The 18,010-nt window shown below is 40.5% G+C and overlaps 1 protein-coding gene across 1 annotated transcript in view; it reads left to right on the plus strand.

Moving 5' to 3' along the window:
• Positions 1–17,808, plus strand: part of slc44a5b (solute carrier family 44 member 5b) — a 41,133-nt gene extending 23,325 nt beyond the window's left edge. The window contains exons 3-22 of the mRNA XM_024259133.2: positions 1,642–1,715; positions 3,651–3,735; positions 5,270–5,354; positions 5,425–5,538; positions 6,711–6,771; positions 6,854–6,977; positions 8,118–8,201; positions 9,349–9,461; positions 9,532–9,663; positions 9,731–9,830; positions 9,895–9,987; positions 10,065–10,152; positions 11,099–11,361; positions 13,227–13,321; positions 13,418–13,521; positions 14,657–14,730; positions 14,929–14,999; positions 16,053–16,141; positions 16,212–16,296; positions 16,385–17,808. Of these exons, the coding sequence (XP_024114901.1) occupies positions 1,642–1,715; positions 3,651–3,735; positions 5,270–5,354; positions 5,425–5,538; positions 6,711–6,771; positions 6,854–6,977; positions 8,118–8,201; positions 9,349–9,461; positions 9,532–9,663; positions 9,731–9,830; positions 9,895–9,987; positions 10,065–10,152; positions 11,099–11,361; positions 13,227–13,321; positions 13,418–13,521; positions 14,657–14,730; positions 14,929–14,999; positions 16,053–16,141; positions 16,212–16,296; positions 16,385–16,500 (2,050 nt within the window). The 3' untranslated portion in view covers positions 16,501–17,808. The remainder of the gene's footprint in view (positions 1–1,641; positions 1,716–3,650; positions 3,736–5,269; positions 5,355–5,424; positions 5,539–6,710; positions 6,772–6,853; positions 6,978–8,117; positions 8,202–9,348; positions 9,462–9,531; positions 9,664–9,730; positions 9,831–9,894; positions 9,988–10,064; positions 10,153–11,098; positions 11,362–13,226; positions 13,322–13,417; positions 13,522–14,656; positions 14,731–14,928; positions 15,000–16,052; positions 16,142–16,211; positions 16,297–16,384) is intronic.
• The last annotated feature ends 202 nt before the right edge of the window (positions 17,809–18,010 follow it).

Genomic DNA, 18,010 nt, shown 5'->3' on the forward strand with positions numbered 1-18,010 from the left:
GTTACAAATCAAAAATTAGGTAAGCACAAATCAGAGTGAGTCTATTTTCTCTCCATATGAGGAACACTTCTGGAAACTAAAATGCGGCGTTTAAAAAAAGCTCTGCTGCAGTCGGAGGGAAACTTCAAACGACGATGGTTGTACCTGCGGGACAGAAACCCCCAGAGGCGGGGGGGGGGTTCAGCGTTCAGGCGCTCATCAGAACGTTGGTGAAAGTGTTTCTCTGGAGGCTCAGGAACCATAAATCTTGACTTTCTTCCCTAAAGGAGATAAATTCCTGACTTTCTCCTCTAAAGGAGGCGAAATCTTGTCTTTCTCCTCTAAAGGAGGCAGTTCCTGACTTTCTCCTCTAAAGGAGGCGAAATCTAGACATTCTCCTCTAAAGGAGGCGAAATCTTGTCTTTCTCCTCTAAAGGAGGCGAAATCTTGACTTTCTCCTCTAAAGGAGGCGAATTCCCGACTTTCTCCTCTAAAGGAGGAGAAATCTTGTCTTTCTCCTCTAAAGGAGGTGAATTCCTGACTTTCTCCTCTAAAGAAGGCGTAATCCAGACATTCTCCTTTAAAGGAGGCGAAATCCAGACATTCTCCTCTAAAGGAGGCGAATTCCCGACTTTCTCCTCTAAAGGAGGCGAATTCCTGACTCTCTCCTATAAAGGAGGCGAAATCTTGACTTTCTCTTCTAAAGGAGGTGAATTCCTGACTTTCTCCTCTAAAGGAGGCGAAATCCAGACATTCTCCTCTAAAGGAGGCGAATTCCCGACTTTCTCCTCTAAAGGAGGTGAATTCCTGACTTTCTCCTCTAAAGGAGGCGAAATCTTGTCTTTCTCCTCTAAAGGAGGTGAAATCCAGACATTCTCCTTTAAAGGGGGCAAATTCCTGACTTTCTCCTCTAAAGGAGGCGAAATCTTGACTTTCTCCTCTAAAGGAGGCGAATTCCGGACTTTCTCCTCTAAATGAGGCAAATTCCTGACTTTCTCCTCTAAAGGAGGCGAAATCTTGTCTTTCTCCTCTAAAGGAGGCGAATTCCCGACTTTCTCCTCTAAAGGAGGCGAATTCCAGACATTCTCCTCTAAAGGAGGCGAATTCCTTACTTTCTCCTCTAAAGGAGGCGAATTCCAGACATTCCCCTCTAAAGGAGGCGAATTCCTGACTTTCTCCTCTAAAGGAGGCGAATTCCTTGCTTTCTTCTCTAAAGGAGGCGAAATCTTGACTTTCTCCTCTAAAGGAGGCGAATTCCTGACTTTCTCCTCTAAAGGAGGCAACTTCCTGACTTTCTCCTCTAAAGGAGGCGAAATCTTGACTTTCTCTTCTAATGGAGGTAACATCTTGACTTTCTCCTATAAAGGAGGCGACTTCCTGACTTTCTCCTCTAAAGGAGGCGAAATCTCGTCTTTCTCCTTCCTGACTTTCTCCTCCAAAGGAGGCGAAATCTTGTCTTTCTCCTCTAAAGGAGGCGAATTCCTGACTTTCTCCTCTAAAGAGGCAAAATTTTGACTTTCTCCTCTAAAGGAGGCGAAATCCAGACATTCTCCTCTAAAGGAGGCGAATTCCTGTCCTTCTCCTCTAAAGGAGGCGGAATCTTGTCTTTCTCCTCTAAAGGAGGTGAATTCCTGACTTTCTCCTCTTTACCTTTCATTCCAGGAGCTGCACTGATGCGTTCTGGTGTGCTTTCTTCGTCAGCCTCATCCTTGGCTACATCGCGATGGGCGCCGTAGGTAAGTCCACCACATTACACCTGATTACATCACTGAAGTCTGCTGTGATGGAGACGTATAGAACACATACAGCAGCGCCGACATAACAACCATAACAGGCGACAGTAGAGCTGCTCGAAGTATGTAGTAAAACATGGACCTTCGGAAGTTTACATGTAGATCATCTCAGAGCAGATTTTATTTATGTTTTTTTAAACAGGAAAAACCAATAAACATCTGCCCATACAGTGACGTAAATATACCGGATTATAGCAATAATACTCATTTACATCCTTAGTGTTGTAGACGGGATAAAACAAGAGGGTGTTAATCACATTCACCCGTTTGGGTTCTGCAGGTTTTTGGGTTGTCCAGGTCTGTAGAGGGTCATAAAAGTGCAGCATAATCTTAAAAGGAATGCAAGTTTGTCTTAGGTGTTTGTCCCACGGCTTCTCTGAATCCCTCCAATCGTAGGGCATTTGAAGGGCAGTCTTGTCGAATGTTGTTATGTAATTCTGAGTGCTGGCAGCTCCACGCCAACGTAGTTCACTGCCGACTATTGATGACATCATCGAGTGAGAGTAACGTCCAAATTTGAAGATTATTTTTCTTTATTTGGAGGGCTATTTGTAGCGGGAGGGGAATCACATTATTAACTTGTCACACATTGACATTTGGTTAAGGACCATTTTACGTTTTGGGTGTCCCCCAACTCGTCATTTTTGGACGTGCAGCAAACCGAAGCTGGCCCAATACTGGGACGCGGGGCGCACTGGTACCCTAACCTGGTACCTGTTCACGTCTGGTACCGTGTCTGGGCCCGGTTGGAGTCTGTTGCCAGGTTTAGGTACCGGTACTGGGTTTGGGTATTGCTTCTGGATACGTCTCTAGGACCAGTCTGCATCCAGTCCGCATCCAGTACCACATCCGGTACCACATCCTGAGGTATTGCTTCTGGATACGTCTCTAGGACCAGTCTGCATCCAGTCCGCATCCAGTACCACATCCGGTACCACATCCTGAGGGTTGCAGACTCTTGATTTTATGAACAGCCATCACGTCAAAAACCGTCGAGTTGGGGACACCCAAAAAGCAAATTTTTGACTGATAGTGGTCCTTAACTAAACGTCAATATGTGGCGACTTGGGGATGAGAATGTGTTGCACTGAGAAGAATTCAGATTCAGCCTTACAGTTCGCTTGAAGCTCGTACGGCCACCTCAAAGAACGTCAGGAGAGTGGAACGTACCATTGTCATGAGTGTGTGTATTATTATTGAGAGATTTCTGAGTACCATCATATTGCAAGCAAAAGTCACAGTTTGAGATCAAAATTTCCTATATTGCAAACAAAGTCTAAAGTTTTAAGAATACAACTTCATAATTTGCTAATTAAATATTTGCTTTAAAGTAAAATTAGCGGAGTAACAAAAAATGGCATCAATATGGTTTCTATTCAACCATACAGTTCTGATCCAGATTCCAGGAAAACAAAGACGTTCATGGATCTATTTGTCTGCATCAGAACGGGGCGGAGCCGCGAGACTGTAGCCCCGCCCAGTGTAGAGTTTCTGTTTCAACTACAGACATTCTCAAACTGCTTTTTTTCATCTGCTCCTGAGTCAAACCAGTTTAAATAAAAAAAAAACAAAAAACTCTTTTCTTCGTATTTCATTGCATCATCAGGATCTGGAACGTTGATGTGTTCTTTGTCAGTCCGCTGTTTGAGCTGCTGTGCTGGTGGTGTTGCTCTGATATCCTGGAATGATCGATGCGTTACTCGGATTAAATCTTCATAAAAGACTTTCGGTGTACATTATTGCTTTTTAAATCTATATTTAAGTCTGTATTTAGCATGTCAGATCTCACCTCACCACAGTTTGGCTCCTACATTTGTAGTTTTAGCTTCTCTGACACGTTTTTATTCAGCTGTGAGAAAATGATGTTGGTTTTTCCAGCCTGGATCCACGGGGACCCCCGGAAACTCGTTTATCCGACCGACAGCCAAGGACAGTTCTGTGGCCAAGGGAACTCCTCAAATGCGTGAGTGGAAATCCTCCGAATATCTTTTAGAAATGTGGTCAGTTTTAGTTCAGCTTCACATTGGTTTTCATGCAGTTTCACGGCGTACAGATATCGGGGTTGACCTGTGGTTTCAGCGCACAAACCGCACCAATGTCTCCTCTGCACTGAAAAAACTGAAATATTGAAGCAATTAACAAAAGTTGTTGTATTTAAAATTATTAGTTTTCATCTAATTAAACATTTGAGTTGATGGTTTAGTCAATTATAAAATTTTATTTATATAATCACTAATTTTTTAACATTTAACTAACTGCAGAGCTTTAGTTAATGGATACACTTTTTGCAGTCCATGATCAGTTTTCTAAGTTCTGTGAATCAGAGGGAACGCCATCCATACGTCACGACCAAATCCAAGATCCTAAATGGTCAAAGTTTGACCTGATACGTCCAATTTTTGAATGCAGGGTCGGAAAAACTTTTGTAAAAACTTGTGCACCTATGCATGAATGTGTTTTGATCGCCTGAAATGTGCACATGTGCACGTTAACGTAGACTTTGATCAGAAGAAGCTGCTGCAACGCTTGTTTCTGAGGGGGGCGTGAACATCACTTCAGGCCCGTCTCCACACTTGGCCCGGTCCCACACACTATCAGAAACTTTTTTTTTTTATTTTCTTTCTCAATCTGGCCGATGGAGACCCACATAGAACGTGACTTTTTATTCCACACCTCTGCAGTCTGAACGATGACGGGAAAGGTTTATTTTTTATCGGTTTAATAGTCATTCACTGCGTACACATTAATTGCGTACGTTTTTTTGTGGACGTCTATAGCTCTTTAGCTCTTTTAGCTATTAAAATATTTAGCTCATTTTATGCCTGCTTTGTCGACGGTTTTGGTAATTACTAAGGATTTCAAGGCTATTTTGGGGTTTAGCTAATATTTTAGCCACATGCTAGCTGTTTTGGCTAACTTAGGATTTTTCAATTTTTTAGGCTATTCTGGAATTTTGTTAATATTTTAGCTACATGCTGGATGTTTTGGCTAATTTAGGATTTTTTTCTTTTTGTTTGGCTAATTTGGTATTTTGTTAATATTTTAGCTAGCTATCAGCTATTAGCTTTAGCCATTTCAGCTATAAATCTCAGCGTTTTCAGCTATTAGCTTCAGCGTTTTTAGTTGTCAATTTTAGCATCTTCATCTATCAGCACCAGCATTTTCAGCGGCCACATTCAGCTTACAGCATTCATCACCGCAGTTAATGCTATATATCTAGTTTTTAAAATGTTTTAGCTTTTTTTCTATGAAGATTACAGAAATGAATTGTTTGAAATTTGGCTATGTGGGTCTTTCTGGAAGACAGAAAATATTTACGTTTAGGCTGTGATTATTACACTTTTTCTGTTAGCCTACAAGCCGACCCGGCCCCCCATTAAAGAAGAACACAGTTATACTGCCCTCACAAGTAAAATTTGGGAACCCCTTCTTTAAACGGATTCAGATGCCATGAGTCTGTCCTTCACTGAAATCTCTCCGTCTTTCTGTCTTCACAGAAACAAAGCCATATTGTTCTACTTCAACATGCTTAAATGTGCCAGTCCCACCGTCTTAATCGACCTGCAGTGCCCGACCACCCAGGTGAGAGCCTGACGGCTGCATCCAGCTCGCTGCGGACCTGATCGGACTGACGGACTCTGTTCTCCCACAGCTCTGCGTCTCCAAGTGCCCGGACAGGTTCCTCACTCTTTTGGATGCCAGGAACTCCAACAGCTGGAAATATTACCGACAGTTCTGCAAGCCTGGCTTTGAGCTGGGCAGGAAGGTGAGGATGCTTCTCTGCTTTTGAGACATTAATGAGGTTTTCTTTCATTTTTCTCAGGAAATTAAGTTTAGATTCCATCTAAAGGTTTAGTCTGGAGTCTTCCTAGCTGAGCAGATGATTGAAATGAGCTTTGCTCATCAGCTTTGCTCAGCTGGCAGCAGGTCAGCGTCTCTGACGTTAGCATGAAGTCTGGGCTGTTGAGTGGGAGCTCCTCACAGCTCAGTCATGCTGTTGAACTGAATCACACTTCCTGTCTTCTATGAAGATGAAAACTCAAGCAACAGCCAGAAAAACTACATTTGGTTTCTTTTGTGTGGTTTGAAGAAATTGTCAAACATTTAATTTCTTTACATTTTCTCTTCATAAATTGAAGACAAAGTGTCACTCCGATCATCTTCTGATCTGTTTTCAAAGTGTTTCCAATTGAACTAGATATATAGCAATACCTGTGATGATAATAGTGTGAATGCTGGAAGCTGAATTTGACCGCTGAAGATGTTGAAGCTGATAGCAGAAAACAATGAAGCTGAAAACTATCTTTTGGTGCAGAAAGTTACTCTGCATTCATGTGTTGTTGGAAAACAACAAATATTCCGACATTTGTTTGTGTTTTCTCAGTCAAACTGTCATTTTCCGATCATTCCAATCTGCAGCATTTCTCTAAGTTTGCGGCTTTTCAACCCATCAGTGAAAATAACAGATCCTAACTGATTCTGTTATTTCTTTCTGTAATAAGGTGGATTACTGAAACACTCCCAGCATCTGGTCCCGGTCCGGACCCACTGACAAATTTTAGAACCTTCGTGGCCCACGAGTTTAAAGTTTTCCCTGCTTTAGAACGTAAAGTGTTGCTGAACTTTAAGGATGGAAAGACTGTGGAGAACATTTTCAGGATTCATAGTTAAATGATCCAAAACGACAGAGATGTTGCGGTTTGGTTTCCTGCTGAAGTTAACCAGGACGTTGACAGAAAAAATGTGTTTAAAGTGACAAACAGCTTTTGTTTCCATTTAAATTTTTGTGTTTTTATCAGTTTTATTGGTTCTTTTGTTCAAAATAAAAGTATAAATGATGGAGATTTAATACAGATCAGTTTAATTTAATACATCCAGTAAAAAAACATAAAATCTGTAAATTTCATCTGTTTTTTTGGTCTTCTGTTTCCATCGTAGTCGGTTGCAGAGGTCATTCGAGACGAAGACTGTCCGTCCATGATTGTTCCCAGCAGACCCTGTAAGTGGATCTGCTGTTTGTGCGACACGCAACTCACTGTTTGCCTCACAAACCTGAAAACACAACAACAAATGTGTTTCAGTTCTTCAGCGGTGCTTCCCTGATCTCAGCAGAAGAAACGGGGTCTGGACTGTAGCCAACCAGACCGTCTTCAAAGACGGAGACAACAACCGGAGAAGTATCGACGACCTGAAGGAGGCGGCCAGGTGAGAGTGGGCGGGTCTAACGCTCAGGTCTGTGGAAACACAACAACATTCATCTGAAAGACGGATTCTTTTAAATCTGGAGCTGAACAAACACCAAAACTTTCTCCACTGAAATCCAGGTTTTTGTCTTATTACTTTTCTTTTGTTTTATGTCCAGGTCTTGGGTTAAAGCTCAGATGTTTCTTTGTGTCCTCACACTTTAAAATAATTTTAACAAAGCTATTAATTCATTCAAACCAATGATCTGACATTTTAGATGAATCCAGATCTTTATGGATGACATTTGAATTTTTTTAACCTTTTTTCAGAAATTGAAAAATGATTGATTTGAGTTTTGATTGATAAATAAAATCTATTAAGATTAAAATATTAACTTAAAAACTTTTTTGTTTACTTTTCTCCAATTAATAAATAGGGTTGAAAACAAAGAAAAAATATTTATTTACCTTCAGTGTTTCTTATTTACTCTTTTTGTAGATTACTGATTTTGACACAGTAATCTGCTGCCCCCTGGTGGCGTATGCGTGTACTGTTTCTATTTTCTTGATGTTTATATATTAAGTCTATAGTTTGTACTTTATTTATTTTACAGGTTTTCTGTTTTAAAGAGCAGGAAAATGACTTTTCCTAGAACATCTTCGATTTCTGCTTTGATAAAGTATTTTTGGTTTGACTGAATAGATTTTATTGATGCTAAAACTCCTGCAGTTTGTTTCAGTTCTAACATGTAATAGTTCAAATCAATAAATCAATAAAATAGTTGCTGAAAATAGGATTTAATTTAATGTTTTTATTACCTGGTTCTGCTGTTCAGGTACATGTTTGTGAGATTCATTAACGCAACATAAAACACAAGATTTCAGTCAAACTTAGTTTAGTTTAACGATTAAAAAACAGAAAAATAACTTCTAGAAGTTTATAAAGAATCTAGTAAATTGTTGTTTTGAAAATGTTTTTATTTGTATTTGCTCAGCAATAGTCTGGGTTTGAAACCAACAGATGTGAATGTAATATTTAATTTGTTTTTTTTTCATTTAGTTTATTTTAAATTTAATTCTGCATTTATTTATTTTATTTTATTATTTATTGTTATTTATTTGTCTTTTCCTTCTCGTCTTCGTTCTTCTCTCCTCGTGGCAGAAGCATCGCCGGCCTGTTGAATGTCAGAGACGTGGGAATGCAGATCATGGAGGATTATGCAAACTCCTGGAAATGGATCCTCATGTAAGCAGGACTTCAACTTTTCAGCAGAATGAACATCAAGTCACTTAAAATATTATGATTTATGTTTGATTTCATTGTTTTTGTGGGATTTATGAGTCAAATTTGATCCTGTTTGTGGTTCATAAAGTTTTATTAGTGACTCTTTTAAACTCAGTTCAGATAAATGAGAACATTCGTTTGTTAAATGATGAAATTTGACTCTTAAACCAAACAGAGTTCCTGAATTCAAAGTGAAATCTGTGCCAAACATTTCTAGCATCAAACGAGCTTTTTGTCCCTGGAGGAGAAACACTCAGCTGCTGTCAGAATTCCCGTTTGTATCCGGTATCGGATTTTAAAAACATAAATCAGAACAATCACCTTTTATAAAAGAAAAGTCACAAACTGAATTCAATAAATAGATGTTTGAAAAGCGGAAAGGCAGAAGCAAATCCTTATTTCAGCCTTTCTCTTTGTCTTTTTTCCAGTAACTTAAATAATTCACAACATATAAATCTAAACAAAACTACAATGTTACGGTAAATTTCAATTTTTACTCTTTTCACATGTAAATCCCATAAATTATCATCTTCAAACAAAAATGGTTTCAATTATAATTTATATTCTTCCATCTTATTTTTGACAAAAGCTTCTCTTTCATTTTGATTGTTAATAGTTTGATGTCCAAACATTGTTTGTATTGATTTTCATGATTGTTCCACAGTTTAATTCCTCACACTGACGCACACAGAATCACCCTAATGGTTGGAATTATTGATTAAAAAACCAAATCCCCTCAGTGAGTAATCTCTGTCCGTGTCTAAATCGTTCTGCTTCTCCAGAAGATCTTCTTAAAATAACACACAGCTGAAATCTAGAGGATTTTTACATAAAATAAAATCCTAGAAATGCAGAAAAAGATTCAATCTTCTGTTTTCAGATGATTCACAAATGAAACAAATAAGTAAAATGTTGATTTTTAGACAAAAAAAAGATTAAGAAACAAATGTTCAGTCTGTCATGAACGTTTATTGTCAAAATGACTCATTTTAAACTGAGGAAGACCCCGCCCACACACACAGCTAAAAGAGGCGTTTCCGTTCACGCCGTCTGCGGCGCCGAGCCCCCAGAACCTGCAGCCTCCTCACCGTTCCCGTTTGTCCTGCAGAGGTCTGGCTCTGGCCACCGCCGTCAGTCTGCTCTTCATCCTCCTGCTCCGCTTCACCGCCTTCCTGATGGTGTGGACCGTCATCGCGTGCGTCGTCTCGGCGCTGGGCTACGGTGAGCGGGAGCACTTCCTGTTTGTCCCGCCCACATAGAGCGCTTCTGGACTGTTGCGTGTCTCCCTCAGGGATCTGGCTCTGTTACTGGGAGTACAGCTCTCTGAGCAGGAGGTCGGAGGTCAAAGTCGTCCTCTCTGACGCCGGCTTCACCGCAGACCTCAGCGTTTACCTGCAGCGCAGCCAGACGTGGCTCATCTTCAGTGAGTTCCTCTTCTGAACGGATGTTTTTGTGAGTTTTGCTTCATCATTTGTGTCTTTTGGCCGCAGTGATCCTGCTCTGCGCGGCTGAGGCCGTCTTCGTGGTGGTGCTGGTGTTCCTGCGCTCCAGGCTGAGCATCACCGTCGCTCTTCTAAAGGAGGGAAGCCAGTGAGTGTCCGGAGTGCCGGCCTCGTGCTCGTCTGACCGTTTCATGAACCGCGTTTGGTTTCAGGGCCGTCGGCTGCATCGCCTCCACCCTCTTCTACCCGCTGGTGACCTTCTTCTTTCTGGCCGTCTGCGTGTCCTACGCCGCGGTCACCGCCGTGTATCCTTCCAGGAAGTCTGGATCAGATCAGCGGGTCTGTTTCATGTGTCGTCGTGTGACTTTAACTCCGTCTTCAGCTTCTTGGCGTCTTCAGGGAACGCCGTCTATAAGGTGGTTCCTTCGGATGAGCGCTGCGCGTACGCAAACGTCACCTGCAGTCCGAAGGTTTGACTCAAACGCCAGAAACGTGCTTTTGTTTCAGATGTTCAGATGAACTTTTTCTGTTCTTCTCACAGAATTCCTGCAGAAGCATTAAAGTTTCTGTTCTAGTGAAAAGATTTGACCTGAAAGATTCCATGATCAACGTCCAAAGATGTTCACTTTCTGGATATTTTTCAATTATTTGATTTAAATCAGTTGTTTTCTGAAAAAATAAAAACACAAAAACTGCAAAGAAAAACTTTACCACACAATATATTAAAATTAAAATAAAATGCAGAAGCATTGGCTGAAGAAAGAAGATTTTTCAACTTTTTTTCCCATTTATTCCCAAAGACCCAGGCCCATTTTTCCTTAAGAAATACAGTTATGTGGGAAAAACCAGAAACCAAGTTGACCACAGAAAACGTTTCAAATATTTTTCTGTTACACTGGTTCTTGTGGGTTTGATCTTAAAATTGTTAACAAAAAAGAAACGAATAAAAAATCTATCAGCTAATAAAGCAGCTTTTTAGGGAAAATTCGGATCCGTTTTCTGTGAGACAGTTAGTACCGGTACCCAGAGGAAAAAAAAACACAACCTTCATTTTTCTCTGTTGTATTTAATATCTGATTCTGAAGGAAGTTTTATTTTGAAAATCTACTGGATTCTCTTTGCTGAATTCATTCTTGACGCATGTCAAGTCGCTCGGTCAGCGTGTTGAGAATCCGTCTGCACCAACCATTACATTTAAACACTCAAACTACCAAAGTAAACAAAAATAAACATCTTTGAAAAGTTTTTAGCATAAAAGAGGAAACAGAAGAAAAGCCTTTGACTTCAAAATAAAAGCTGCAGAAGTTTTACTCCAAGTATGGATTTGTTGGACAGTTTTTGGTTGAATAATTCCCATTTTGTTTAAAATAATCATTTCCAGCTGTAATTTAAAGCTTAAACGTGTTTCTCTGTCAGAACTTCAGTCAGACCAACGTGTCCAGCGTCTGCTCCGGCTCTCAGTGCCTGTTCGCCTTCTACGGCGGCGAGAGCCTGTACCACCGCTACATCCTGCTCCTCCACCTGGTCAACCTCTTCATGCTCCTCTGGCTGCTCAACTTCATCCTGGCCCTGAACCAGTGCACGCTGGCTGGAGCCTTCGCCTCCTACTACTGGGCTCTGGTGAAGCCCAGAGACGTCCCCGGCTGCCCGCTCTACTCCTCCTTCAGCAGAGCCATACGGTGGGAATCGAACGCGTTCAATCGTCATGATGACGTCCGGTCGGTCTGTATCGTCGCTGGGCGGGTTTTAGTTTGGGCTTAAAACGCTGATCGTTTCTAGAGTAAGAAATGATGTTAAAGACCCATGAAAACGATGTTTTTAACACGTGACACTTTCCTGATGACGGAGGACATGAACAGAAAATTCAGCTCAAATTTGCATTTCTGGGGATTTTTTTATTGTGTGATTGCTTACTCAGCATTCACACCACACTGATTCTCCTGCTCATTTCTGAGCGTTTTCAGTACGTAAAACTCAATCACACTTTAAGAGATTTCAAAAATCATGATATCCAAACGTTCAGCTCGTTCAGGACATCACTTGTTTGTATTTTTAGTTTTTATTAACTTTATTTTTTGAAATATCGAGCAAAGTATGCTCCATAGGAAATGAATGAGAAAGTCTTCAAAGGTCATAATTTTAAGTGGATTAGCAACAAGCCTTTAAAAATATTCGTGGACTGTTTTCATCTTTTAGACTAATTTTTAGTTTTATAGTAAGTTTATGCAATATTGGGCTGCACGGTGGCGCAGTGGTTAGCGCTCTTGCCTCACAGTGAGAAGGCCCCTGTTCGACTCCCGGCTGGGACCTTTCTGTGTGGAGTTTGCATGTTCTCCCCGTGCATGCGTGGATTTTCACCGGGGACTCCGGCTTCCTCCCACCGTCCAAAAACATGCTTCATAGGTTCATTGGTGACTCTAAATTGCCCCTAGGTGTGAATGTGAGAGTGAATGTGTGTGATTGAGGCCCTGAGACAGACTGGAGACCTGTCCAGGGTGAACCCCGCCTTCGCCCTTCAGCAGCCGGGATAGGCTCCAGCACCCCGCGACCCCGAACGGGAAGAAGCGGTCAAGAAGATGGATGGATGGTTTATGCAATATTTTAGCAACATGCTAACATGTATGGTCACATTGTTTGTTTGTACTGGGGTCTTGAGCCTAATTTAGAATTAGCTTCTGTTTTAGCAACATGCCAACGTTTTTAGCTAATAATGTTAAGCTATTTTGGAGTTTAGCTAGTATTTAAAGGAGCGCCGCAGAAAAAGTAACAAACATCTGCTTGAACTGGAATTTATTGAAGTCAGGACACAACTATAAGATATACGGTATTCTGCATCTAAAATGAACGTTTTTGATGATCACTGAAAAGGGGATAAATTGAGTGTTGTGTTAGTCTGGGGGCGGAGCCGGCAGAGCAGACTCTTCCTGGAGGGAGCAGTTGCATCGATCTTACATCAGCACGTTTCCAACCGCTGGTTTTCGTGGGTATGGGAGGGGCTGCTGGTTTTTACAGGATTACTCTTAAATGCATGAACAGATCAAAATGCTGCTTTGAGGTTCTTCATAGAGAGGATTCGACAGTAAAATGCATTTAAAACCCCCAAAATAGAATTTTCTGGTAGGGCCTCTTTATGTTGGTTTGACCAATCATGTAATTCAACTGTAATGCCTTGATGTGCTGTAGGGGGCAGCACATGGACGGTTTTTCAACAAATCAACAAATTTTCAAGAATTCAAGTTTATTTGAATTTTGAAATTTGGCAACAGAAGAGGTCAGCAGACCAAAACAGTTGATTTAGGGTTTGGTTACCCTTTAAGGGGGCGGGGCTGCTCTACACCAGCAGCCCCGCCCACAATTCAGATGATTTTCTAATGAACTCCTGCTGCTCTGCAGAAACTTTTTGATTTTAGGTAAAAACAGCATAATCATATTGAAAAACACTGAGAACAATTTAAAAACAGATCAGTGGGACTACGAACAGATACAAAGTTTTGTTTTTTTTTCAGATAAAAGGTTTATATATTCTTGGTTTGCGTTTGTCCAGGTATCACACAGGCTCTCTGGCCTTCGGCTCGCTCATCCTGGCTCTGACACAGATGGTTCGAGTTGTTCTGGAGTACTTGGATTACAGACTGAAAGGTGACTTTGGGCCTCACCTTTTCACCTGGCAGCTTTTTAACATTTTATTTTTCCTTAAAAGACAAATTTCAAATGACTTTGGTGACGTTGTTCCAGGTTCTCAGAACGGCTGCGCTCGCTTCCTGATTTGCTGCCTGAGGTCGTGTTTCTGGTGTCTGGAGCATTTCATCCGGTTCCTGAACAGGAACGCGTACATTATGGTGAGTTACTTTTACATTCTAGTTACTTTTTCATTCTAGTTACTTTTTTATTCTAGTTACTTTCCAGTGTCCCTCGGGTCGGACTGCAGATCATTAGGAGCCGATTCACAAATTAAAATCAGCAATTCTCAGATCATATTCTGACTATTCTGTTTGTGTTTAGACTGTTGCTGCATGTTTTTCTTTTTACTGTATGTATGAAAATTTAAATAATGTGTATTTAATCAGGAGATCAGAATCAACAAAACTGATCAAAATTAAGATTTATAAAGACAGAAAAGATTTTTATCACTTTAAAACTCTAAAGTTTATCTGTTAACGTCAACAATAAACAAAACCTAAACAGATCTGCTGTTTTGGATCATTTAACATCAAATCTGGAAAATGTTCTCCACAATTTTTCATCCTCAAAGTTCCAGAAGATCTTAAATGAAAACATTGTGAAATTGTACATTTTAAATTGTATTTTATTTAAATGTATAATTTATTTGTTTTTTACTCACTTGTACAGTTTCCTTCAGATCTTTGAAAGGCACCTCAAATAAAATGTATTATTATTATTATTATTATTATTATTATTATTTTTATTATTATGAAGACACAGAAATAGAAATGGAACCACTAGAAAACACTCACAGTTCTTTCATCTGAACTGACACGAGAGTTTCCAGGTTTTACAAACTCATTTTACAGACGTGTTCCCGTACGACTTCACCACCAGGCTGGCAGACGGTCACATGACCTCACATCACTGATCACATGATTCCTTTCTAATTCAATATATTTTCATTTAAACTGTCGAGTGTTTTGTAAAACAAAATCAGGATTTCTGAACTTATTTCACTAAACTAAACTTCAATCATATTTTTATCTGCAAAAACACTTTTACTTTGAAAATTAGAATCTTCATTTGTAGGTTTATCTACTTCCTGTGTCAGTACCACTATTGTACAGTCATAATGACAACATTGATGACGATCGTGACTCGGCGATCTCTGATGTCACAAATCCTCCTGGAATGTTCAGGAACAGATCATGGATATCCGAGGATTCAGAGACTCGTTCCTGATCGAGTCTGTGTTCGACTTGATTAAACTGAATGTTGAATTTGTCGTCTGCTCTGTTCTCCTCAAAGATAGCAATATACGGGAAGAACTTCTGCACTTCTTCTAAGGAGGCCTTCAGGCTCCTGATGAGGAACGTCGTCCGGTGAGACTCCGATTCCTGTCCGTTCAAATCGATTATGTTCTCAGATATTCTTGGTAATTCTCACAGAATTCTTCATGAAAACACATAAATATTAGATTAAAAGGTCTTAGTTTGGATGGATCTGCGTCACGTTCAGCTGATGTGGTCGTGGAGCTCCCTGACTCCTCTGTTTCTCTCCGGGTTTCCCTCTCTCTGCAGAGTGGTGGTTCTGGATAAAGTCACAGACTTCCTGCTGTTCTTGGGAAAACTGCTCATTTCAGGAGGACTTGGTGAGTTTTTAGATTTTTTTACGGCGGCCCTGAAGTTCAAATCAAACCAACAAATTACTCGACTCAAAAACATATGAAGATCATGATGACAATTAAAAAAACAAAACAACTAGAAAAGTTGCATCACCTATGATAATGCTAGTGACTTTTTACTGAAAGTAGTCGCTGAAGATGCTGAAGCTTTTATCTAAAAATGGAGACGCGATTTACTTTAATTTCTGAAGGGATTTGCTGAAAATGCAAAATGTTAAAGTTGCTAAAAGACTGGAAACTTTGTTAAAAAACTATGAAAGAGCTGAAGTTGACCTAAATTTCCGAAAAATGTGTAGTAAAATTGCTTAAAAATCCATAATACATGCCAAATTTGCAAAAATATGTAGTGTTTTGTTTAAATATGAGCTAAACTAGAAATGAGCCCAAAAAACCTCAGTAGATGCCAAATTAGCCAAAAAAGCTAGCTTGTTGCTTAAATACTAGCTAAACTCCAAAATAGGCTAAAATTAATTAGTAAACAAATATAGTCAAAAACATTGTTAGTCTGTTGCTAAAATAGAAGCTAAACTTTAAAATATCCTATTAAAACCTCAGTAGATAATAAATTAGCCAAAAAGTTAACAAATTGTTTCATGTTTGCACTATGGAGACAGTCGGTGTTTGAACTGGCAATACTTTTACTAAATGTGTTTTGATTTATTTGTATGTTTTATATTATTTGTTCTTATTTCTGTGATTAATGTTTTGTTCTTTTTTTGTTTTTAAATTGTCGTTTTGATCTTTAAAGCTTTAATGTTGAGTGATTTGTTGATTCATCTTCCATCTGCCAAACAAATTCCCTTTTGTTGGGCTGCACTGACATCTAGTGGCCAGATTGGAGAAGGCAACGATATCATTGGACGTCATTTCATTCATGTTCTTCTCATGTTTTGTCCTTTAACTTTACTTCTAAGCTTTATGTCATCAAACACATCTTTAGGTCTAACTGTATCAAAGTCTTCATTTCTCTACTCCTAGGCTTAAAACCCAAAATGTTTCTGCTCTTTTCGTTCTCTTCAGGTGTTCTTACTTTTTTCTTCTTCTCGAGAAGAATACCGTTTTTACAGGAAGAGGTGCCAGTCCTGCATCACGTTTGGGTCCCTCTTTTGGTGAGAAGATGAACTCTGATCAATGAGCCTCTTCATGTTGATGCTGACAGATCTGCTCTGATCTCTGCAGACGGTGACATTCGGCTCCTATGTGATCGCAAACGCCTTTTTTAACGTCTATGCCATCTGCGTGGACACGCTGTTCCTGTGCTTTTGTGAGTATGAAGCTCCAGATGTTTGGCGGGGAGCTCCACGTCTTCAGTGTGTCGGGTTTTTGATGCTGGTTTTTCTCCTCTGTTTCAGGTGAAGACTTGGAGAGGAACGACGGCTCCTCCTCCAGACCCTACTACATGTCTTCAGGCCTGCATGAGATCCTGCACAGACAGGAGCCGCGCGTCAAACCGGATTCTTCCTCCTGAGCTCGGCTCTCCTGAGCTCCATCTCCATATCTGCTCAGGACGTCTGAGCGCTGGAGAGGAAACGTTTTAGGGCTAAACTCAGAAACTGATGGACCCCGCTCGGTCCGGATGGCGCCGACACGGTTTGACCAGACGAGGAGGACTTCCTCTCCTGAGCCGTTTCAGTTTCTGGCCTTTTCACTGTTTTTGTTCCAGTTCTTCTCTGCGTTTTCTGCAGACTCTGCCTTACTGAGGGTGAATCCACAGGATCCATGCACGAACCCAGAAGCAGCTGAGACTGGACGCGAGCGTGAAGGAGGTCTGACTTGTTTGGGCTGGTCCTACAGGAGAAGAAGGGCATGATTGAATCTTTGGAAAATCGACATTTCCTCCTCTTCCACTGTGGTGCCGTTTCAGGGTTTCCATCGTACTCGTGTTTGTAGTCGAGGCGAAACTTTGTGGGAGGTCAAGACTGGAAAAAAGTTTTTAGATTTTTGATTCAGTTCTGGACGTTTTCCTGAATATTTGCAGGAAACATCTGAAAACAGTCGCAGGTTTCTGTGCCAAGATGAGATAAAAGTACAAAAGTCCTTCTCCGATCATCTTCTGATCTATTCCCAGTTCTCTCTTCAATATGATAAATCCTGTTTTTAAGCCTAAACTAATAAAACTGTCGTTTTCTAGGACATAGTTTCTGCAGAACGGCAGGAGTTTGTTAAAATTCCGCTTTTGATTTGTGGCATGGAGCAACCCCGCCCCCCATTCTCTCCCTGTTGCTGAGAGCTGTCTGTTTACATGCTCTCCCACTAGCTTACAGCCCCTCACACCCCCAACCAGACGGACAAAAATGGCATCAATATGGTTTCAGTTCGGGTCTATTTGTAAGTGGATGTATCATAATGGGGCGGAGCTGAGAGCTTGTGGCCCCGCCCAAATGCGATCTTTTTCAAACAACATTTTTTCTTCTGCTGCTGATTCACAACGATTTGAATAAAGAAAAACGCCAAAGTTTCGTTATCGATGTCCTCCATCATCAGAAAATGCCACAAAAACACGTTCAAAACAGTTTTCATTAGATCCATGTTCCTCCTGAATGATCTCAACCAACACCAGGAACTTCTCACACCCGGGTTGTTAAAGGATGTCAAAGCCATTTTTGGTATTTTTTTCTAATTGAAGCTGCAGATGTTTAACTGTTTTAATACCAAGCTAACACTGGTGTGTTTGGAGGTGATCCGTCTTCTTTTTGTACAGAACAAGTGATTTGAATCTGTGGATCAAACAGAAATGTCATTTCTTTTTGAATAAATATAAATGGTTGACGTGTTATTCTGCTTTGTTTTCATTCAAACCTCCAAATCCGGAAAAATCTCCCAGTGTGATTCCTGATGGATGGACAAACTGTTATGGATGAATAGATGGATGGATGGAAGGTTGATGATGGATGGATGATGGATGGATGATGAACTGATGGATGGACAGTGGCGGGCCGTCAGGGCCTGCAAGGCCTTCTCTGCTGGCCTAAAAATAT

The sequence above is a fragment of the Oryzias melastigma genome, linkage group LG4 (genome assembly GCF_002922805.2).
Source record: "Oryzias melastigma strain HK-1 linkage group LG4, ASM292280v2, whole genome shotgun sequence".
NCBI classification, from domain to species: domain Eukaryota; kingdom Metazoa; phylum Chordata; class Actinopteri; order Beloniformes; family Adrianichthyidae; genus Oryzias; species Oryzias melastigma.